This window comes from Balaenoptera physalus, assembly GCF_965194825.1.
Source record: "Balaenoptera physalus genome assembly, chromosome: 6".
NCBI classification, from domain to species: Eukaryota; Metazoa; Chordata; class Mammalia; order Artiodactyla; family Balaenopteridae; genus Balaenoptera; species Balaenoptera physalus.
The window spans coordinates 52,885,653-52,910,761 of NC_138885.1; the positions used below are offsets into that span (position 1 = coordinate 52,885,653).

At 38.3% G+C, this 25,109-nt stretch overlaps 1 protein-coding gene across 1 annotated transcript in view; it reads right to left on the minus strand.

The window, feature by feature from the left end:
- The window catches only part of CCDC148 (coiled-coil domain containing 148), a 265,733-nt gene that overhangs the window by 45,534 nt on the left and 195,090 nt on the right, over positions 1 to 25,109 (minus strand). Inside the window, exon 12 of the mRNA XM_082465005.1 lies at positions 6,637 to 6,755. Within this exon, the coding sequence (XP_082321131.1) occupies positions 6,637 to 6,755 (119 nt within the window). The remainder of the gene's footprint in view (positions 1 to 6,636; positions 6,756 to 25,109) is intronic.

Below are 25,109 nucleotides of genomic sequence, written 5' to 3' on the forward strand. Positions count from 1 at the left end.
GTGAAATTGTGGAGGGTAATGAGGACCCTGAGGGGCATCACAACTTGCAGGCTGACTAGCCATCCCACCCTTCTACTGGGGGAGGTTGTCTGACCTCCAGCAGAGTTTCTACCTTACCCCCCAAAGAGACAGAGATCATCTGAAATGAGACCATTTAGAAATGAAACAGCCTGAGATACTTTTAATTTTAAAAGTTTCCATTTTTCTTCACTACCCTACAGGAAGGGGACTCATAAAAAAGTTGAAATCAGTTACTATTCTTCATATATTTGGGATAATGTGAGTGAATATTTATTTGAACTTGGTACAAATTAAAGTCTTTTATAAAATCATACTTTACATAAATTTTAAAACTTCCTTTTTTTAACCATTCTGCATACATTAATATTAATCTTTTACCAACAAGAAAGGAAACTATATTGCCTTGGCAAAACAGACTTAAAAAGTAATGCTGAAGTGGAATATTATTCATCAGTAAAAAGGAAAAAAACGAATGATACATGCTAGCATATGGATGAACCTCAAAAACATTATGCTAAGGGAAAGAACTCAGATGCATTACATTTATATAAAATGTCTAGAAAAGGCAAATCTACTGAGTAAGAAATAGATCAGTGGTCATTTGGGGCTGGGAGTGGGATTGGGACTTAATGCAAATAGGTATGAAAATCTTTTGGGGGTGAGGTAAATGATTTAAAACTGGACTATTGTGATGGTCGTACAATTATATAAATGTACTTTATATAAGTGTAAATCACTTAATTGTACATTTAAAAGAGGGGAATTTGTGATATATGAGTTATTCTTCAATAAAGAGTTTTTTAATACGTTAAAAGTAGCAGTGTTGGTAGCTTCCCATAAATCACGCCGAATTTTTGCATATTTTTATGAAAAGACAGAAAATAGAAAAGTAGAAGAAACTGAAATCTACCATCAACCTTGTCTTTGGCAAGCACCCCAATATCTACCAGTTTATTGTTAGGACATCAAAAATGAAACGTAAACTATTTAGAAATTAAATAATAAAAACATATTTCAAGCCTTGTAGAAAGTGGCCAAAGATATACAGATAATAAAAACCTATAGCCAATTGAATTTATTAGAAAATAAAAGAGATCGAAAACAAAATAACTAAAAGCTTTCAACCCAAGAGGACAGAAAAAGCTCAATAATATTCAGAATCATGTTTCTTCCTCTGTCTTCCCTCAAACACCATCCCTAGTGAAATGAATCACCATATTTTACCTAATCTAAATACTTTATAAGCATCTGTCACCTCTGCATTCCCACTGCCACTTCTTAGTTCAGACACTTTTCTCACATAGCGACTAAAGAAAATTTATAATCGGCTTCTTGGTCACTCATTTCTACTTATTCCAAAATAATTTCCAGGCCTTCACCAGAGGGGTGGGGGGGAAGTATGAAATCTTCTAAAGAACCTAAGAGAAGACTTGAACTGGAGAGCTACCCTGGAAGGATGATCCTAGATTAGAGATTAAATTTGGCATATATGTCAGCTCTCCTTAACAAAATTTTAAAATCTGTTGATTTTTTGCATTGAAATTTGATATAATAACTAATATATTTTTGAAAAGAACAATGAGTGAACCCTTGTACTATCAGATAGCAAAACAGAATAATTAAAACGGCATGGTACTGATGTAGAAATATAAATATAGATCAGTTTTTATTTAATCTAATCAAGAGCCCATATTAATATAAAAGCACAGTTAGAAGTATAATATATAATAAAGGGTGGCATTTCAAATCAGTGCAGAAGGATGAATCATTAAATAATTGGTGTCGTGATACCTGTCTATCAGTTTAGACCAAAATATGAAAGTCAGACATTTTGCTCCAATCTTTCATGAAAAGAAATCCCAGATGGCTTAACTTTAGAAGAAACATGGATAATATATAATATTTTTAAAGAATTAGGTAGGTCTATTTGCAGGGATACCCATTCTGAAGTTTGTGCTTTGCAGATGTGATACTCAACCAGGAGTAAAAAGGGGGTATGATGTCCAGCTTTGCCTCTGCTTGTCAAGCTGTGTGCCATGGTTCAGAAGGGGCGTCTTGTCTTTTCCTAATTTGTCTACTTCCTGTAGGGGATCTATGTACTTTGCCCCTGGAAAGGGGCACCTTTTCTAATTGGCACAAAAGCCTTATATGCTAGCAGCAAACAATAAATAGTAGTTAATAATAAACAGGTAATTTGTACATACATAAGTCGGTTTTTTGTTTGTTTGTTTTTACACAAATGGTTGCTATAAACTGATGGTGTTCCTCCAAAATTCATATGTTGAAGTCCTAAACCCTGATGTAATGGTATTTGGAGATGAGTCCTTTGGGAAATAATTAGGTTTAGATGAGGTAATGAGGGTGGGGCCCTCATGATGGGATTAGTGCTCTATAAGAAGAGACACCAGAGAGCTTGCTGTCTCTCTTCCCACCTTCTAGGTATAAAGTAAGAAGGCAGCTGTCTACAAGCTAGGAAGAGAGTTCTTACCAGAAACAGACCATACTGGTACCTTGATCTTGGGGCTTCTAGCCTACAGAACTGTGAGAAAATAAATCTCTGTTGTTTAAACCACCAGTCTACGGTATTTTGTTATGGCAACTGGAGCGAATACAATAGTATTATATTGTAAAATGTATTGGGTCTTTGTTGTTGTTCTTAAACACATTTTTTATGTAGGTGTATATAGATAGTTTGTATGTATATGTATTAAACAACTGATAACAGAGAGAACTTCTAGAGGAGAGATTGCATGAGGCTAGTGATCAAGGGGCACTGTTTCCTTAACCTTAACATTTTATTTTTATTTAGTTGGCTATGCCACATGGCTTGAGAGATCTTAGTTCCCTGACCAGGGATTGAACCTGGGCCACAGCAGTGAAAGCACTGAGTCCTAGCCCCTTGGCCACCAGGGAATTCCCAACATTTTATTTTTTATGAGTGTCCTCATTCTTACATGTTTTATTTAAAATATTTTAAATACTTAAATATTTGGAAACAAATTATGTTAGACGGTGTCTCATGTTTTAAAAAGTCAGTTGATACTAATCATTATATTTAATGAATATTCACTATGTTCCTGCTGTCAGTGTTTTCTATTTAACATCTCACTTACTCCTTGTAACAATCCTATGACGTAGATACTATTTATGTCTTCATTTTACAGATGAAGAAACTGAAGCACAGAAAAGTGAAATAACTTACCCAAAGGTCACACAGCTATAAAGGATAGAGCCAGGATTCTAATGTTCACAACCTGATTCTAGAGTCTTCCGTCTCAACCTCTTTGGCATATTGAGAAAGGAAAATAGGGCATTAGGAGGCTCGTGGAAATTTTGGCAAAAACAATTTTTAAAAGGTGATGAGGGTTGGGACTTCCCTGGTGGCGCAGTGGTTAAGAATCTGCCTCCCAATGCAGGGAACATGGGTTCGAGCCCTAGTCCAGGAAGATCCCACATGCCGCGGAGCAACTAAGCCCGTGCACCACAACTACTGAGCCTGCGGTCTAGGGCTCATGAGCCACAACTACTGAGCCCACGTGCCACAGCTACTGAAGCCTGTGTGCCTAGAGCCCGTGCTCCACAACAAGAGAAGCCACTGCAATGAGAAGCCCGCGCACCGCAATGAAGAGTAGCCCCCGCTCGCCACAACTAAAGAAAGCCTGCAACGAAGACCCAACACAGCCAAAAATTAATTAATTAATTAATTAACCTTCTAAAAAAAAGTGATGAGGGCAAAAGACAGCTTGTAATGGATTGAGATGGGAAATCTAATTAATAAATAAAAGGAATTGCTATATCTCTTTATTATGTTGAACTTCATAAGACTGCCAATACTTAACCATTTGTTGACCCACAAAAATGGAATTTCCTTATGATTCAACCTGATGTATGTGCTAAGTTACGAGTATTGTTTTCAAGACACTTAATCTTAGAATTAGAAAATAGAAAAAGGAGATAACAGAACTTTTCAAACCCTCAAGGCTATGTGTATGTGTTTTTAACAGATCTGGAAATTGCTTCAAGCCTTCTTATTCTGACATGAGAAAAATGTGCCTACAGCTAAAATATCAAACATGAGATTTGTGAATTGTATTTCAGTAGTAGAAAAAAACGTTTTAACCAATCAACCACATTTCTTAGCAATGGTTACAAATAAACACAACTTCTGGTTCTTGTCAGAAGCAAAAGCTATCAGCATTTTTGCATGTTAAATTACCATCTCTCTAAATCACAAAATGAGGACTGTCCTTTTATCTACAATATCATCCAAAATTTTCTGAGAATTATTTTCTGATATATAATCTGGATATTTTAATGGCCTTCCTCACTGATTTCCCACTGGCATGCAAGCGTTGAATTCATAATTATCTGAATCTACAACATTTCATATGAGTTGAATACACAGATCATAAACCCTTAAAAGTTGATAGCTCACTTAGCCCTCAAAAGTTATCCACTTCAATTTTACAAAGGACAAAACAGAGCCTCGTAGAGGCTGAGTCAGCTTGATAACTACTGGGACAAGAAACACACAACTGAAATGGCTCTGTAATCAAAGAAACTTCCTGGCTATGAGGGCAGATTTTACCAGAAGCATGTCTCCTAGATGCTGGGACTTCACATCTGTTCCTTTTTACCTACCCCTTTAATTCCTGTGTCTCTCTTTTGTTTCCCCAGCGTAGTTTCAGACTATCCAACCAGCCTTTTGACCCCCACATTTGCCTTGCCTTTAGTATTTAGCTGCTTGTTTCTGTCTGACCCATGGCCTGGCCTGCCTTCTGGTATCCTCCTATATCTTGGTTTGTGCTTGTTTAACTGATTTCTCACTGGTTGTTTCATCTCTTAGCCTTGAGCCCTAGCTTTGCTATATTCTTGGCTTTCTTCATAATAGATTAAACTCAATTATGAATCCTGAGATACCTGGAAAATCATGTGAATTTTATCTAGAAAGTTGTTGGGAACTGCATGGCATCTTTGTGGAACCACAGATTCACTCTGCAAGCTTGGTCACTGGCGTTTGACATAATTCCCATGGGTCACAAAGGAAGCTTCCTAGATATAAGTGAATCTTGTTGTGTAAAATAGTTATGTCATCCTAAGTTACGGTAAGTCTAAAATGCAATTTTCATTAGTTTAGTAGACTTCATTTTTTAGAGCAGTTTTAGGTTCACAGCAAAATTGAGCAGAAAGTATAAAGAGTTCCGTGCAATTTTTTTTACACTGACGAACTGTAAAGAAAACTTGTTGTGATTTATGTTATGAAATCTAAGATCTATTTTTAATTTATCTTTTGTGAAAATCTACTCAGGAGCTAGCTGAACTAGATAACTATGCCAGTTACCACTTTATTGTCTCTCAGCTCCAAATCTCCCTTCATTGTCTGCTCTGTGAAAATAGAGATGGACCCTGTAACTATTTCTTCTCTGCAGCTGGTACAATGCTTAGCCATGTCAGAAAAGGGTACAGGAGGGATGCTGAAGAAGGAAGGGGCTTCCCTTCCTAGTTCCAGTGTTTACTCCTTCTTATTCCTGCTTCGTGGCTACCAGCAGTATGTGTGGGGGACACCCAGTGGTGTTTGTGGAGTTCAGTTGCACCCCGTGGCCAGTTTCCCATCAAATTTCAGAGGTACTCCCATGGTCAGGTTCCCACTGAGTCTTGCAGGCATAAGCATCGCAACGCTTGACTGCCAGGTTCGGTCTCCTGCACGCAGGTAGGGTGTTGCCTGCTTGCCCCGTGACTAGGAACGGGTTCTGGATGAGCCCATCCAAGAACCTCTCCACCATGCAGTGGGCCACAACCACACTTTCTACAATGAGGTCTGAATCCCAACCACGGAGAGGGGGGCCCCACCTCCAAATTTGTTCCTTCCATGAGAACCCTCCTTCAGCCCTGGGGCATTCTTTAAAGTTCTTTATCCCTTTATATAACAGAGATTTTTTTTGTTAGAATTAATAATTCTTTATCTTAAACTTTCCCTATCCTAATTACCGTGTTGTCTCTGTCTCCTCACTGACCCTGATTGATGTAGTAACCTTGAGAAAAATAATTTTAATTTTTCAGTGCACTCATTCATAAAATGAGGAAACTGGATTAGTTGATCTCAAATGTCCTTTCCAGCTCTAAAATTGCGTTATTCTAGAGAATTCAGGTTTTTCCTATACCCCTGGGTACATCTTAAGTATACCAGAATGAATACCACAGAGCACAGAATAATTGCGTACTGTCTTCCTCAGCCTCAGTTGTAGTAAATGACTTTTTATCTGAATAATGGTTTCCTCCTTCTGGGTCAAAATATTAAGTCACAGCAGCAGCCAGTATTATTTCACACACACAGTGGGCAATCAAATACTATGAAATCCTCTGTGAGGATTTTAACTAGGAAGCTCTCTAAGGAACAAAATGGAAAACTAGAGATTCATGTATGAATATGAGAGTTTAAAATACATTATAAGTATCATTTTATTCATTTATGAACATAAATATTGTAAGGACACATTAAGTATAGAAAAATGCTCCCTCTGATATTATTTATCCTAACACATTACGGAAAACTCTATTCACCTAACACATTACAGAAGAATTCCATTACCACGCAATTTAAATTTTTTCTTTTACCTTTCTCTGTCTTTTACTGACTGTTCAGCCATTAATTTCTTCAGTTCTTCCAGACGATGAAGATCTCTCATTTCCATTTCTTGCCATTTCTGCTCTTTTTTAGCCCAGTATTTTCTTATCTATTGCATAAATATCACATAAAATTTAAATTAACAACAGGTATGTTAAAAACAAGGAACAAAGTTATAACAACATTATCCATTGTTTCATATAGCAAATATTGAATTTAAATGACCCTTCATATTTTTTATCTCTTAGATCTGCCTACAGTGTATTGGCAACAGAAAAAATAAGTTAAAACACAAAAATACATGTCCGAAGAAACTGCATGTTTTAACAGTTTCTGAAGTGGAAATGTAACTTGTGCTGAGACCTAAGGTTTTAATCTATGGCTAAAATAATCGGCTTTCAGGGAACCACAATAAAAGCATGTTATTGTCTCTAAAGTATATGATCTACCTGTTACTCAAGAATATTTTTATCCTCTTATGGTAATGTAGTCTTTAACAAATATAGCATTATACCTATTTTTACTTTAAAAGCATGAGTTTATTTATGCTAATGGACAGCAGGATGTTGAAAGCTTTATGCTTCTGGGGAAGTGGCAGGAGATAGGTGGGAGGAAGGAGGAAAAGAAAAAATTAGCAGGGTTGTGATAAATAGTAGTTCTGACTCATGTGGTAACATGAAGGACAGATTTATCAGGCTCAAAAAGGTGAAAGCATTGTTCTCACTAGGCATGTTTTACTTCCTTTTTCTGGGAACGGAGGCAGAATGAGAAAACCTGAAGCACACATAAGCTATTTTTAGAGGGCTAAAACAATTATTCCCCTAGTGATGGGGCAGTTGAAGTTTATGTTTAATTGACAGAGGACCATTCAACCGCTCTGGCCTGCCACGTTGTGTCTGGGTCAAGAGACTGGATTCTTGCTGGTAAAAAACAGTACCTTAATGGTGAATGGCAGTGAGTGACTACCAGCAGAGGGGCTTTGGTAGAGTATGGGTTAGCCTCATCCCCAAGCTGGCATTTTCTCTTTTGAGAAATGAATATGAAAAGCCAAGTGGTTTCCAGACTTGCCCAGCAACATGGGCTCTGACACCTGGGAGAACCAAAAGAGGCATCCCAGTACCATGGCCACAGCCATAGCAACTCTGCGGCAGGGCTTGCAACACAAGCAGTCACACCAGTGGCATCCATTCAATGCTTAATGAGTTACTGATGGCTCCAAGGTAAAGTGATTCTACTCCAGAGATGATGGAGATCGGAATCTAGGGAGAACAGAGATGAAGCTAGAAAGGTAGCACACCAAGATGGAAAGTGAAAGAAAGGGTAGGAAAGGGAGAAAAAGGAAACACTGACTGATATTTCAGAGTCCTAACTGATAAATGCCAAGGCATTCTATTAGTGCCAGATATGGAAATGTTAACAACCATTATATTATCTCCCTCTGGGTTTGTAAGTGATCTTTATTTTACTCTTTGTATGTTTCTGTGTTACCTTATTTTGGGCAATGAATATATATTTCTTGCATAATCAGAGGGAAAAAGAAGATACTTCACAAGAACAGATATTGGATTAAAGGGCATTTTTCTCTGGGTTCTGACAGACCAACAATGTTGCTTACTCCCGGCACTGACCTTGGAGGGAAGTCAGTGGTCCTTCTGCTGACAGTCCCTTGACAACAAGCATACCGACCCCAGGTTGCCGGTGTCCTCAGATCACTGACACCATCTGGTGCAGTGTCCTGTGCAGGCCCTAGAAGTATATTACACCTGAGGCTTCTTGGCATCTCAGGACCAATTATTTCCATCCTTGACTCTGGTATCCTCAGCCATTGCTGTAGCAAGAGAATCAATCTCTCTCTCTCCCTCTCTTTCCCTCTCTTTATGGTTTTGACTGAAATTCTCCTGAGTGAAGGATGCTTTTCTTCTGATGTCCCATGTGCCAGGAGGCTGGGGAATGATTCGGGCATTTTCTTCCTTGTTAATGGCTACTTTGAGACCCTGATGCTGTCCCTCTCATGTACAATGCCTTCTTCCTTTGATGTTTACAACATCTGGCTATATCACCCTCTACGTGTCCTTATCACTGGCATGTGTGGACTTCCAGATCATTCTCAAATATTCATTGAGAATTCAGATACGTGAGTCACAGCCACACAGGACTTGCTGTCCAGAACAACTCCTTCTACCTTCCTATGCAACTCCAGTCTGAAGCCCCTCTGACCTGCCAACTCAGAGTCCCATGACTTCCTCTATTCCAGTGAGCTACCTCCTCCTCCGGGATTCTGCCATTATGGAGAACAGCTCCAATTCCAAAAGCTTCAATTATAGCCATCGAACTTATGACCAGAACCTACAAGCCCTTCCCCATCATCTTTTGTGTTCCAGTCGTATAATTTTATTCCTCTAGTACAGCCCTCACTACAGGCTTTGCTAATTAGTATCCTTGCTCCTCTCTCCCACTAGACTGTAGAAACTGTGATTGATTATCCTGGGATTTCCAACAGCAACTGTACCAAATTGATGGTTTCAGCTGAATCTTTATTGACAATCAGCATTCCTTCTATGAATTCCTGGCCAATGCCTCTCGATTGCTCACGGTGGTATTTCAAAACCCATTCACTATATTAAACTCCATACCTGCCTCTATTTCTTCGGTTTTATCAGAGGAAACGCAGACCCTAAAAGATTCCTTTCTTCATGTCCTGCTCCTCAGAGGAAGTGTTGTCCTTTCTTCTTTCCAAGGCAACTCTCACCTGGGCTCCAGAACCTATACCCCAATTCCATCTCCATAACCTTACTCCATCACCTACCCTTCTTTCCCCTGTAACTTCAACCTCTTGGTCTTTGCTGCTCCCTTCTCCTCACATGAAAATCTACACAAATCTCACCCATTAACAAAAATTTTAAAGGACTTTCTTTAGACCCCCAAGACTGTAGCACCACACCCTGCATTGTTCCCTTTCAGTCAATGATATCTATTCTTCTCCAATTTCACATCTCTTATTTTAGTCCTCACCCATGACATTCCTACCTCTGCCTCCACCCCAATTCACTACTCTTGCCAGTGACTTCCCAACGATCAAAGCAAATTCAATCCTTATTTTATGTAATGTCTCTGTATTTGATTCTACTAACCCTTATTTACAGTCTTAAGAAACTACTGACTTTGGCATTCATTCGTTCAAAAAATACTTATTGAGCATCTGCTTTAAGCCAGATACTGTGCTATGTACTTGGGATATGGTGCTTAAAGAAAAATTAGGCCTTTGCCTCATGGAGCTGGGAATTTCAGAAAGAGAGAAAATAAACAAGTAAATGAATGAAAAGAATATTACATGTTCAGTTCTAAGAAGGAAATAAGTATGGTGATGATTTAGAAAAATCTGTGTAGAACCATTAGAAGGCGTATTTTTAAATGACATTTGGATTAAAATTTGAAAGATGAGAGTGAGACAACCATGGAAAGAGATGAGGGAGATCACTGCAGGAAATGCGAGCTTTAGGTGCAACAGTATTGAGTGGGAATGACCTTGCATATGTTCAGAACTGGGAAGAAAACAGCACAGGTGGAGCAGGTAGTGTGAGTTAAGACTGGAGGTAAGTTTGGCAAGCTGGATGGGGGCTAGGTGATTAGGCAAAGATTTAGTTCTAGAAACAAAACAAAAAAAGATATTGAAGAGTTTAAAGCAAAGAGTGATATAATGTGACTTAGATTTTTAAAATATAGCTTGGGCTATATTGAGTGAAGAATGGATAGTAGAGGAGCAAAGGAGAAACAGAGACCAAAGAGAATATGGCAAAAATGATCACTGGGATCCAGGAAATTAATTATTCAGATCTGAGATGTGCTTTTGAGTGGAGTCAGAGTGCTCATTTAAGGATTAGACACGGCGGTTGAAGCTAAAAGGAATCAAGGATAATTCCTAGGTTTTTGCGAGAGCAACTGGTTGGATGATGGTACCAATAACTGAGATGGGAAATTGGAAGAATAGCAGGTTTGGAAAAGAAAGTCAGGAGGCTCAGTATTAAACATTAAACAAGTGATGTGACTGTAAGACACTTAAGTAGAGATTCCAAATAAACATCTGGAGGTACAGATGGGCGGCTCAATGGAGAATTCAGGACTGGACTAAATTAAGGAGATATCTACTTAAAATGCTACAAATGCTATTTGATGCTACAAGACTGGAAAAGATCTATAGAGTGTGAACGTAAATAGAAAAGGTGATCATGCACTTTCATGTTTATCTGCCTTTTGCAGTTTTCTCAACCAGCATAACTTCATTTTCCTCCTCCACCTGTTAATTTTACTCTACCATTAAGACCAGAACAAATGCCACCTCCTTGAATCTTCCTCTGAACCCTCTAGGGAAAATGTTAGTAGGACTTCCCTGGTGGTCCAGTGGTTATGAATCCACCTTCCAGAGACAGAGTGGTATGGACACATATACACTACCAAATGTAAAATAGATAGCTAGTGGGAAGCAGCCGCATAGCACAGGGAGATCAGCTTGGTGCTTTGTGTCCACCTAGACAGGTGGGATGGGGGGGTGGGAGGGAGAAGCAAGAGGGAGGGGATATGGGGATATATGTATATATGTATATGTATAGCTGATTCACTTTGTTATACAGTAGAAACTAACACACCATTGTAAAACAATTATACTCCAATAAAGATGTTAAAAAAAAACTAATATTAAAAAATAATAAATAAATAAATAAATAAAATCCGCCTTCCAATGCAGGGGATGTGGGTTCGATCCCTGGTCGGGGAACTAAGATCCCACATGCTGCAGGGCAACTAAGCCCTTGCGCCAGAACTAGAGAGCCCACATGCCACAGTGAAGAGCCCGCGCCCCACATCGAAAGATCCTGCGTGCCACAACAAAAGATCCTACGTGCCGCAACTAAGACCCGACACAGCCAAATAAATAAATAAATAGTAAAAAAAAAAAAAGAGAGAGAGAGAGCTCCTAGCTCCAATTCCATCTTTTCATTAAAAATAAAAATAATAATAATAATAGCAAAAATATTTTGAAAAAAAAAAATATGTTCGCTCAATCCTTGGCACACCAGTGATCCTTAATTAAGATTTATTACCCTCCCTTCTTTGTTCTGTCTTGTATTCCTTGATTCTTTTTCAGGAGGGTCTAACACTGGATTGTTACTGATATATCTGGGCATTTACTACATGCCTGGCATGCTCTTCCCTGCCTTGTTACCTGCTAAATCCCTCCTGTCCATCATTTAAGACTCAATTGTAGCATTGCTTTCTCAGCCTTCCTCCTTTCCCCTCTCCTCCAGACATAATTAGATGTACCTTCTAAGGCACTATTTATGTATCCTTAGCATAACACTTTCCATATTGATCTGCATTATTCATCTTTGTATCCCTAGTATGTTGTATTGTAAATAACACATAGTAGGGCTTAAGTGATCATCATTAGGTGAGTGGGAGCACTTTCTGGTCTCTGGTCTGAGAATAACAAAGTTATGGATGGGAACCAGGCCAGCAGTTTTATTTGCAGGATGGTAAAGTCTGAACTAAACATTTCCCTAAGGACAGTTCCATTCACTTTCCATCAATTAATAAGAGCAGGAAGTGTGTGTCATGAAACATTGGCTTTGCAAGGTTCAAACTAAAGTTAAGGTTAAGAGTATTTAACTAGGCTTTTGGAACATTTGTTGAGACACAGATTTTAAACACACTACTGTTTAGATTTTTTGAGTGATCCTTATAACTTTCCAACGATAGAGGAACCAGAAAGTTAGGGCACAGGGTAAGAGGTGAATTTAAAGCTTGTCTCTTCTAGACTTGCAGATAAGGTTTCTAGAAAAAGCTTACTTTTCTGAAAACCAAAATGGGCCCTCATTATCCCCCATCTCCTCTTGTTATCTCTGATTTGTACTGGATAGTCCTCTTTCGTAGTCCCACATTTTGTTCATTTTGGTAGAGTTAAGCCAATAAAAGTATAAACAAACTGAAGAAACTATTCTCTGTATAGATTTATGAGCCAAAGTAATGCTGTGCTATCTTTTCAGAGGGTTTAAGATCATTTTTATATCCCACCTTACTTTTGTAATCTTCCAAACAATTTGTCTCCAGTTAAAAACTCCACTAGTAAACATGACATTTATGGTATTAAGAGTATATCAGAGTTTAATTTTAAAAAACTTGGACTAATATTACATAACCATTCAATTATTTTCATTCCTTCAGTCCAAAAATTATAATTGCATGGAAGAAGAATTTCTTGTTTACACATAGAAACCAGAAAGTTAGGACTAAAGCATTAGAGTAGGAAGACAGTTTGGTCTCTGATTTCAAGCAGTCTTCTGTACCTTGCTCCTAGGTCATTATTCCAAAGGCTCTAACGACTTATTCAGGAGGATGTCATAATTCTTAACCAGATATGCAAAATACATGAAATATGAAGTACAGAATATCCAGTTGCCTTCCTCATAAACCACTGAGGCGGAGCGATTTTTATCCCATTCTCTAGATTCTCATTTACTTAGCTAATTCCTCGCATCTCACACCTTTTCTACTTTTGGCCTGGAATATGCACCCACAGAAAAAGTGTTGTTGCTCCTCATGAAAACACAGCAGGGCCTCTTCATTAAAAAGAGTCATTCTTTTACTTTAAATTTTCCCCACGTGTTTCATGTAGATGAGCTTGTATCACATAAAGTCACCACCAACCGAAGTCTGACTCTTATTTCTATGCGATCTATTTGACAATCATCTGTATTTTGCCAAGTAAATTTTCACACACTTGTGTGAACTTCTGAAAGGTAAGGAACATGCCTTATACTGTAATATTTATTTGTATCCAGTATATTGCACCTTGCAGATGAGAGGTACAAGATAAACTACTGCAGTGGAAAAGAATATGGAAAGGCAACACTGCACACAGTACTTTTCTTATATCAATTCATATAAATCCAAAACTATTAATAAAGTATCCAGATAGAAAATAATGACAGACCACAGACATCAGTGAACCAATTCATTTAGTCATGTGGGGTGCAGAGGTACATTTAATCCCAAAAGAGCACAAGGGTGTGGTACTTCTCTAAGTCAAATTGTCCATGGAAGCCAGATTCAAGGTTTTTTGGGCTAAAGGTGGACACTTGGTCACTTCCATCCTCAGAACCTTTCAGCCAACATTATGTCTTCTATACTTCGTGGTATAGAGATCTCTGTGGGCTTCAATCCAGGATACGCTGAAGCTTCTGAGCAAAAAATTTGGCTCCAAAATAATTATTTTGCAGGGCATTCTTTATGCAAAGATGGGAAAACTCTCTACATGGGTAAGAAATCAAAGCTAGTTCTTTGGTTTTTAAAAATAGAAAGTCAGTTTTTCCACCATCCTGTCTGGTTATTTGAATTTAATGGATCTCCTTTCAGTCCACAATTCAGACCATTTGTATTTCAGCTACTTACTTTCATTGTCCTAAACTTGAACTTTTTTGCCACCAATCTCTAATCTGATAAACAAGCACATCTACCTACAGTAAGAGGGTAAATTGTTATACTCTTTCTGAAGAATAAATAGGGAAATAACTAGCAAAAGCCTTCGGAATTAAGAAATAAAGTTTAAGAATTAATATGCAGGGCTTCCCTGGTGGCGCAGTGGTTGAGAATCTGTCTGCCAATGCAGGGGACACGGGTTCGAGTCCTGGTCCGGGAAGATCCCATATGCCGCGGAGCAACTAGGCCCGTGAGCCACAACTACTGAGCCTGCGCGTCTGGAGCCTGTGCTCCGCAACAAGAGAGGCCACGATAGTGAGAGGCCCGTGCACCGCGATGAAGAGTGGCCCCCGCTTGCCACAACTAGAGAAAGCCCTCACACAGAAACGAAGACCCAACACAGCCAAAAATAAATAAATAAATAAAATAAATTTTAAAAAATAAAAAAGAACCACCTTAACAACTAATGCTTCCATAAAAAAAATACACAATTGGAGAGATTTAAAAAAAAAAAAAAGAATTAATATGCAGGCACCTATGCAAAGATTTATATACAGGTATGTTCATTACAGCCTTAAAAGGGTAAAAAAATTGGAAATAATATAACACCACCAAATAAGAAATTGGTTAAATGCAATTATTCACATAATGAAACACTATGCAAACACCAAAAATTAAGTGGTAGGAATACAGAGGAAAATATGCAAGATATATTGATAGATGAAAAAAATCAGGTTAAAAATAATATATGCAGTATTATCTAGTTAAATTAAAATCTTTGTGTATATAGAAGAAAGAATATATGAACATTGTTATTAATCTTTTGCTAGTGGTTTAGGATTTTGGGTGATATTTATTGTATTTTGTGTGCTTGACTGTATTTTCCAAACTATTTACAATGGACATAAAAGACTTTATAATTACAAAAGGATGTTTTAAAAGTCTGGCCAAAAAAATCAAAATTTAGAAGGAATATCTAAGGGACATGACTGTTATTCATTCTGGAAGTTTTAAAACTCTATTCCCATATCAAATTAAATGACAAAAATACTGTATATCCTTGTATATAACATTTTCACTTTTTATCACCTTGCATGCAGCATTACTTTCACTTTCTATAGAAAAGTTTCACAGAACTATGATTTAATTTTATGCCATAGGCCTTATAAAGGTTAACACAATATCATATAAGGGTTGATTTAGACTCAGTAAAACTTCTATTGAAAATGCTTTCTTCTGGGTGGTTTGCCTCCCTCCCCCTGCCAGCTCCTGATGTGCTAGATGTTGTCTATTATTAGCAAATAAGAGCTAAATGCTTCCTTTTAACTTTAACCATGTTCAATTACAGCACCCCTTTTTAGTCTTGGTTTGCTGACATAACTATATTCCCATCCTCTTAGTTTTTTGTCTCTTATTCTCTTACTAATTTTCTATTTTAATGATTCCTAATAGGAAACAGATGGCACACTCAAAATTAGGTTAAATCCAGAAGAATGTAATAAGGGGACAATGACAAAGAAGGTTAGAATGCAGGGCAATCACAAGGGATCATGTAGTAGCCATGCTGCTTTACCCAGAGCCAGAGAAGGCTGCGTGGGGAGGGCCACCTGACAGGGGCTGAGACCTTTGGTGGAGGACACAGCTAGTCAACACAACTCTGCAGGGCCAGGAGCTGGCGGAGCAGCTCTCCCAACCTCACTCTCCTCCCTCATCCTCATCTGTAGTGTTCCACTTTGACTGAACCCAAACAGAAGCCAGAGGGCAAGGGAGCCTTCTATAGGACAACTCCCTGGGACACAAAGCAGGATGGAGAGTAGATATGCCCCAACGGGTAGATATCTACCACAATAACGTTACTGCCTTTATTATAAATTGTTTGGAAGTAGGTGATGTCTATATGTGTAAGTAAATAACATGAATCTTTTAGGTGATTTCACTTTGGTCACTTATGTGAGCATTTTTTTCCATAGCAGAGCTGCCTACTCGAATTGGCAATAGCTATTTTCTGCCGTGATGTAGTCTTATGTCCTTAGAGCATGATGAGCCAAGAAAGTATTCTGGGGTAAACACATTAGTTATCTCCCTCTTAATTGAAATGCCAGGTGGATTTAAAAATAACTGTTATGTCTTCTTTAGGAGTAAGGTCTATTTTCAGTCTGGGCATTGAAGTATTACATAATGATCGTGTCATATGTTGATATTGCTAAAATGAATTTGTCTGTAATCTTGTTTAATTTCTCTCTTTTCATTATTCATTAAAAAGGGAGTATATATACTGAGGATGTTGTATTTCAAAGCCTGAAGTGTCAGGGAGAGTGAAAAGTGAAAAGTAATCAAACCTCAGACTCAGTCAATCATGACTTCTTAGAGCTGATTTTAGCAATCATTTAATTCAAACACCTCATTTTACAATTGGGGAGGGAAAATCCTGCAGAGCCTACAGAGCTTGCCCAAGGTCATCCACCTTGTTAGGGCCTCCTAGTTTGGCATATTTTCCTCTATATCTCAACATCAAAGTACAGTTGTATTCTGCTCATTCATTAAATTCACTCACTCAAACAATATTTATTGAGTGCCTTGTGTCAGGCACTGGAGATAAAACAATGAAGAAAATGGACAAATCCCCCCTTTTTACAGGGCTTACATTCTAGAAGAGAAAGAGAAGACGGTCAATAAATAAATAAAGAGATGTCAGAGGAACGATAAATGCCAAGAAAAAAATAAAGTAGGGTAAATGGACAGAGTGACAAGGAAGGAGGATGCTATTTTAAGTGTGGTAGTCAAGGACAGACATTCTCTTTGATGACATTTGAGCGGGACCCTGAATGGAGTGAGAGAGTGAGTTATACAGACATCTGGGGGAGGACTCTTCCAGGCAGAAGGAACAGCCAGTGCAAAAGGCTAAGGGGACATGTGCTAGGGTGTTCGAGGGGGAAGAAGTAGGCTGTGATGGCTGGAGCAGGAGGAGTGATGGGGGAAGTGGCAGGATGTGAGATCCAAGAGATATTGAGCCTAATGCGGGGAATGACATAATCTGACATGCCTTTTAAAAGCATCACTCTGCCTGTTGTGTGGGAAATCGATGGAGGGGGAGGGAGGGAAGGGAAAGGGAGGAGGCAGAGAAATGAATTAGAAGAGTAAGAGGTTTATAATAGTTCTGATTTGGAAGGCAGAGCCTTCTATTCATGACAATAGGTAAGGGTGTGAGTATAGGGTGTGAGGGGGGAAAACAGAGTCAAAATATCAAGGCTTTTGGCCTGAGCACTGGGAGAATAGGATTCCATTTGTTGAGAAAAGGAATAGCGGGGAAAGAGTGGGTTTGGAGAGAAAAACGAGATTACATTTGGGTCAAATTAGATTTGAGGCAGTGGGAGTTTGCAGTTCAAGAAAGAAATCTAGACCAGAGATATTAATTGGTAATTTGAGTCAGCATATCAATGGCATATGAAGTATATTGGATTGGTTGAGATCTCCTAGAAAGTACACATACTTAGAGCACCGAGGCCCCAGGGAACTCCAAGACTTAGAATGATGAGGAGGATCCATCCAAGCTTATGGAGAAAGAGAACCCAGTGAGATAAAAGAACAGAAGATGGCTTCCTAGAAGCTAAATATCAGGTTTTCCAAAGAGGAGGCAGTGATCACTTCCATCTTAACAGTTCAAGTAAAGTGAGGACTAAGAACAGACCCCTGGAATTAGCAATATGGAGATCACTGATGACCTTGACAAGTACAGCTTTGCTGGAGTCGAGGGACAAAATGGCTCAAGAGACAATGGGTGGGATGAAGCGAGGACAGTGTGTAGATGGTGAGATTTTCTTAACGGGGGAGGCATGAGGTCAAGGGAGAGTGTGTTTCTAAATACAAGTGAGAATGGTATATTTATAGGTTAATAGGAAAGATCTAGAATAAAAGGGGGAAGTGGTGGTGGGAGAGAGATTTGGATGACCTTGAGTAGGAGAGAGGGAATAGGATTCTGTGCATAAGTGAAGGGGCTGGCCACAGACAGGAGTACAGATACTTAATGCATTGTGAAAGGAGGGAAGGTGGGGAGTGGGTACAGATTCTGATAGGTTGGTAGATGCAATGTTGGAAGCCTGTGGAAATTTTCTTCTTGTGAAATAAGATATTGAGAGGCAAAAATAAATAAATAAATAAATAAATCACAATCAAAATCGTTACTATTTTCTTCAGTCAACTTAACAAAAGAGCAACACCAAGGAGGCAATGAAGCTGTTTTGTTTTTTTTTTTAACCTGCTTATACTTGACACTTCAGCTGTGATCAAACCATAATGGTCTGGCTTCTTGTAAAGTGTTTGGCTATAGTGGTTCATTAACCCAAGGAGAGAAATCCTGAGAGAATATTAATAAGACAGACTGCGTGTACCTGTAAAACATGAAAGAAATACTCCTAGTAAGCAGACTACTAAAGAGATTTTCAATTATCAATTACCTATCAATTTAACAGTTCTGAGTACACTAGGACAGGATCAAAGCCATGAAAATTACCCTAAAGCAAATAGTTTGAAACCAAGTTTTCTCAAAATTGATTAATCACAAAATTAATAGCAAACAGCAATCACAGTGATGGGCAACACAGCACAGTGTTTAAAATCATGAACGATGGAGTTAGACCTCCTGGGTTCAAATCCTAATTGCACTGCTTAATGGCTATGTGACTTTGGGGAAATTATATTCCCTCTATGTGTCTCTGTTTCCTCATTTATAAAATGAAGATCATATTAGTACCCACCCCTTAGGGTTATTAAGAAGATTAAATGAACATAGAACAGTGCCTTGCACATAGCAAGCATTGTATAGGTGTCTGTTAATTAAATCATATCACTGTGAATAATCAAGACCCAGCCAGAAAATGCAGCCAAAAATTGACACCTGGAGTTAATTTTTAAGACTTTTAAAACTGCCTACTGGGAAATCTTTTACAGAAAAACAAATACATCTGTCTCTTGATCATCTAGGGTATTTTTTTCCCTCCATCTGACTTTTTCTTAAAGTTGTGTCCTGACAAAGAGTAGGAAGATTCCATAATTTCCACTTTTAAAAAAGAAGTTCTAATGGAAATCTTCACTTTTAAAAGACATGGAAACCAGAAAAGTGAGCCTCTTGGATTACCATCCTACTTTTCTGTCACCTATTGACTCATATACTGAGAGCTGACCCTACATTTAGACTCATATTAGAAGGTCATAATCAGTTAATAAGCTATGTTAATGTTCATTTCTAAATTTTAATGACAAAATAAGGAACATTATGAATATCTTTAAATTATATGATCCTTGATTTATTTTCTTTTCTCCCATACCGCATTCATTTCTTTACTCATACAATATCATTCAGAGGACTGGTTAAATATTCAGAAGATAAAGTCTGAACCCCCAGTTTATTTTGGAGTCATTTCTACATAAAATACACGTTAACTATCTTTTCTTTTTGACCATTGTACTATCCTGATAGTTCATTTACCTACTAGGTTTTATGGCGCCAATATTTTGGGTATTTCATCAGATTTTCAAATAAAAGGACCAAAAATTAAAAGAAAAACACACGCTCAAACTTTGACTGCAAGATCACATTTGTAGGAGTTAGTAATTGAGAGCACCACAAAACAGAGGGTGGGAAGTAGTTCAACAGATTGGTCCTCAGCCAGATGGGGCTACTTCAGCTCTAGTTGCAGGTGGTCTCTTTGCAGAGATGTTTGCAGTGAGAGATCCGGATGGGTGGATTTTAGAGCAGAGGTCAAACTGGCGTTCAGAGAGGTTCAAAGACATGTTTTTAGGGTCGAAAGAGTCTATGAGAGTTTTTATATTCCATATTCTCCATTTTATAAAAATGTAAAAAGTGTTGTAAACCAATTTGAGATCATCTGAATGTCACTGCATGACTGAGTGCTGCCACAGTGTTTTTTGTTTGTGTTCACAATTCAGTTGGTCCCCAGTGGTATATTACATAAACTGACAGTATATCTTAAGTCATTTTAGTCTAAGTGGGATCCAGTTAGACCAATCAGTCTTTCTCTCTCCCTCTCCCTCCCTCTGCTCCCCAGAACATTTGGTTCCCCAAGAACCAAATGGGCCTTTGTGGATTTTATGGGATTCACCTTGTTAGAAAAAAGCCAATAAACACAGGTCTTTTTGAGATGAACCCTTCTCTCTCTTGGCCTCCTGCTGATGTGGCTGAGAGAAATTGCCCTTAAACTTCTCTGAGGCTCTCTAGTTTGAGAATATCTATGAGAAACACCCCTTATCTCTTGGAAGGGTTGCTTATATGAATGGATACACTGACCTTTTGATCTTTTCGAGGCTATAACAAAGGGTTGTACATTCACACTTTCAGTCTCTTCCCTATGCCATGCTGTTGGAAATAAACTCTTAACTCTAGAGTCTTTTGCCATTAGGATAGATGGTGAGTTTCCCAAAGCATCAAGTCCTGGTTCCTTTTAGTTTAACAGTTCTTCCCTCAATTTATCTCTCTCTTTTTTACTATAAGTAGCAAAAAAAAAAAAAACAAAAAAACCCAAAAAACAAAACCAGGTGGCATCTTCAACACCTTGGAAATCTTCTTAGCTCATTACATATGAAGTTCATTATTTAGGAAGGTTTTCCATCTAACTGCAGGACAGAATTCCCTAGGCTTTATGCCACTGCATAACAGTGATCCTCCTTTCTCCTGTTTCCAATAATATGTTCATCGCTTCCTTCTGAACCCTTATCAGCCACATCTTAGACATCCATATTTCTACTAACGGTCTGTTCAAGGAATTCTAGTCTTTTTTCTATCATGCTCCTCAAAATTCTTCCAACTTCTCTCCACTTCCCAACTCCAAAAACACTTTCACATTTTTATGTATTTGTTACAGTAGCATTTCACGTCCAGATACCAAAATCTGTATTGATTTTTTAAATTGCTGTGTAACAAACTACCACAAATTTAGCAACTTAAAGCAATACTCACTTATTAGCTCAGAATCCTATAAGTCAGAGGTTCAGCAAGGCATGGCTGGGCTCTCAGCTCATGACATCACAAAGCTAAAATCAAGGTGTTGCCAAAACTGATTTCTCATCTGGAAGCTTTAGAGAAAAATTTGCTTCCAAGCTCATTCTTTTTTTCTTTTTTTTTTTTGGTCAAAATTCAGTTTGTTACAATTATAGGACTATAGGTTACAGGGTCCTATTTCCTTTCTGGCTGTCAGCTAGGGCCACTCTTATCTCCTAGGGGCCACCCACATTCCTTGCCATGTGATCTCCTCCATCTCCAAGCCAACAATGGTGGGTCAAGTCCCTTTTATACTTTAAATCTCTGGCTACCCATCCTGTGACCAGCCAGAGAAACCTCTCTGCTTTTAAAGGGCTCATGTGACTACGTCAAGTCCACCCAAATAATCTCCCTTTCTCAACGTTGTCTGTGCCATATAATATAACCGAATTAGGTATTTACAGTCCTGGCAATTATACAGGTATGTATCCCAGGACGGCAGAAAGTCTCGGGGCCCATCTTAGAAGCCTGTCTGTCATGGGGCTATTCACTGGCCCCCTTTAAGTCCCAACAATCCTGAAGAAGCAGAGTTTAAAACCTGGGAATTTTTTTTTTATCATTCTCTGTGTCCACCTTTTTTTCTACTCTTGGCTCTTTAGATCAGTATATTATTAGACTGATAAACACTGGAGAAGAGATTTCATAATATCATGATGAATTACTCTCATAAGAACCGATAAATCCCCACATCGAGAGAATGGCTTTGATCTGAATGTACTCTGGATTCCCTCCTAAGCACAGAGTTTCTTGAATCTTCTGAGAAGTAGTACTGTTCCACCCCTTCCGCCTGCATTCTGATTAAGATAGCCTACCCTCTTTTGTTTTAGATTCTCTCCTCTCTTCCCTGGTTATCCGTCAGATGAATATAGTTCTGAGTGTCTGCCAGGTCACCTGAGGACAAGGGGAAGCACCCAAGGGCCAAGGTTCTACTGAAGACTGGGTCTATTGGTACTTACCGGTGCGATGTCACTTGAGGCTCCCCAGAAACATCTCTGAGGTAAGGATGAAGGTCACATGGCTGGTGGAGTTATTATGACTTTTCTGACTATGTTCCCCACCCCTCAGTTGTGCAATATGAGTGGTTTCAATGCTGGATTCAGAGTTGGTGAAAATTGGGAGGGAACTGTGACACGATAAATCAAGGAAGGGATATGTCTCCTTTTTCTGTGAGCCTTGCTTAAAATCTCCATTTTGGGAGCAAGGCTGAAAATATCCTCGCCTTGGATCCCATAGAATGCCAAGCATCATGCAGCAACAAAACCTCCTAAAATGCTGTGATGCAGAGCAATCTTTTTGTTATTCAAGCCATCCAAAGAGCCACATATAGTAAAAGGGTGGTTCTGGGACCAATATTACATATCAGGCATTTTGAGGTTCATCTAGCATGGTAATCTTGTTTCTTACAATAGCTCCTAGGGATAGTTTATGGAAAGGCATCATCTCTTGATTTTTACCATGACAATTGCAAAAGTGGAGAGATGCTTCTGAAATATTACCATTGTCACCTAACAGCTTATGAATCAAAACTTTCCTTGAGTCTTGAGATAAAACTATGAAAACTGTGAATATTATGTTCAACTAGAGTTTTAAAGCACAAAAGAAAAAAGTGATCTAATAAATGTGCATTTGCAAGAAACTGGGCACCTACTAGGATAAACTTTGCCACTGGATACAAATTATGTTATTCCCGCAAAAAGAAAATATTATTTCCTAAAAGACAAATTACTGGGAAGAAGAATTAGGATAAAGCTGATCTCTTGTTCAGAAATCCTAATGTGGGGTTTTACACATGGCATAGTTTCTCTACCTCTGTTGCTGCTCTCTTATGAGAAGAGACAGGCAAGTGAAACAGTAGATGGGGAGAGACAGAACACCAGGTAATAAAGCAACCAGTCTCAAGTCAGGGGGAGGCTGCCTGTAGGGGGTTTTCTGCCAAGCTTCTATTAAGCACTGAAGAACTAAAATTTGTCTCCAACACGTAAAACAGTTAAAACAAAGGGAATCTAGATTTGCAGTTAGTACATATAAAGGTAGTCAGAACTTTGGTCAGTATGTCTGAGTTGACATAGAAATCTTTTTTCCCACTTTAAACACAGAAATTTTGGACAAACTATACCACAACTACACACACACACCCAGTGCCCCAGTGCTGAAAATAAAGATGGAACTCAAAGTCAGAGTAGTGAGAAGGAGCCAAAGCCAAGTGACTCTTGGGGAGAACTGGACCTGAGATACGTCTGAGGAGCTGGTGGCCAGGCCTTCAGTGTTAGTTGTGGGACCTGTGCACATGGGTGCAGGAACCAAGCTACCTACGAAGAGCAAGAAGTCATGTAGGACTTGTCCATATACACACAAGGGAAACTAGCTACACCGTGACCACTCCCCAGGAGAGTGACAAAGGAGCTAACTTTCTGCTTGGGACCAGAGGAAGAAAAGGGTCAAGTGCAGAACCCAAGTGCTGTGCATGAGTGCTAAGTCAGCACCCACTCCCAGCTCACAGCATGGGTCCCAAGTCTCAAATTTAATATACAAACTGGTCCTGGGCTAGTAAAATGCATAGGGCCCTTAGGAGAGGCAAACATAAAAGCTCTCTGTAGAGATGTTCTCACTACCAGGTCATAGTTCATAAAGGAAAGCACAATTCACAAAGAAAAAGTTTAAGAACTTTGATTATTTGATCATTTGAAATTTCTGTGGAACTACAGACACTGAGGCAAATTTAAAGGTAAATGACCAATGAAAGAAAATATTTGCAACTCAGGTAACTGATAAAAAGAAATAATATTCAGAATTTATAAAGAACATCTATAGATTAAATAAAGAAAAAATAGACAATGGACAAGAAGCATGAATAAGCAATTCAGAGAGGAAGAAAACTGCCCAATAAACATGAGATTTCCAATCTCACAAGTGACCAGGAGAATCCAATTTAAAACATTGAGATACTGTTCCCATTTAGCATATTGGCAAAAGTCAAAAAGAATAGTTTTAATGTCTTATAAAGTCAAAAAAAAAAGTCTTATAAAGTTGAAAACATACAAATCCTGCAACATAGTGATTCCCACCCCAGGTACACCCTAGAGAAAGCTGTGCGTACATGCCCTGGTCAATATGTATGAAGCGGCTGCTGCAGCACACTTTCAAGAACAGAACTTAAGAAACTTAAATGTCATCCACTAAAAGAAGGGATAAATGGTATCCTAGTTCTACAGTGGAACACTATATAGCCATTAAAAGAATAAACTAGCTCTCTGTGTATTAACATGGCTATATCTCAAAATGTAAGGGTAAATGAAGAAGTACATGCTGCAGAATAATAGTGTGATAATATTCATGAGAGAAGTAAGAGAAATGAAATACATATTAAAATATGTTAAAAGCAATAGATAGCCTGAAAGATAGCAATAAAATTCATGATGGAGATTGCCTTTGGTGTGGTAAGAAGGCAAATGGTACTGAGTTAAGTCCTCAAAAGAAGACTTCAACTTTATCTATAAAATAAAATAAACCTGAAACAGAATGAAAAATGTCAACAGTTTCAATGCTAGGTGATGAGTACTAATGTATTTATTACATCAATCTCTGTATTTTAAACTTTTTTTCTAAATGTAAGAAATAATTTTTAAAAGAAAATAAATAAAATAAAATATATGCCTGGGGCCCATACACTTTCAAGAGATTGACCATGAATTTGGCTTAGAGCTTAATTATTCCTTCCATCACTGTTTGTTTTGTTGTTGTTGTTTTGGTGTCAGGCCAAATTTCAAGCCAAATGTCAATAGCTTATCTGCAAGCTAATGAAGGCCTCTCTCTCATCTTTCAAAACACCTTTCTCTCATTTCCAGAAATCTAAGAGACTGAGGAGAAAACAGCAAGCAGTCTGTCTATCCATTCCTGTGTAACCATGCCAATTCCCCAACTCAAATTTAATTTAACAAT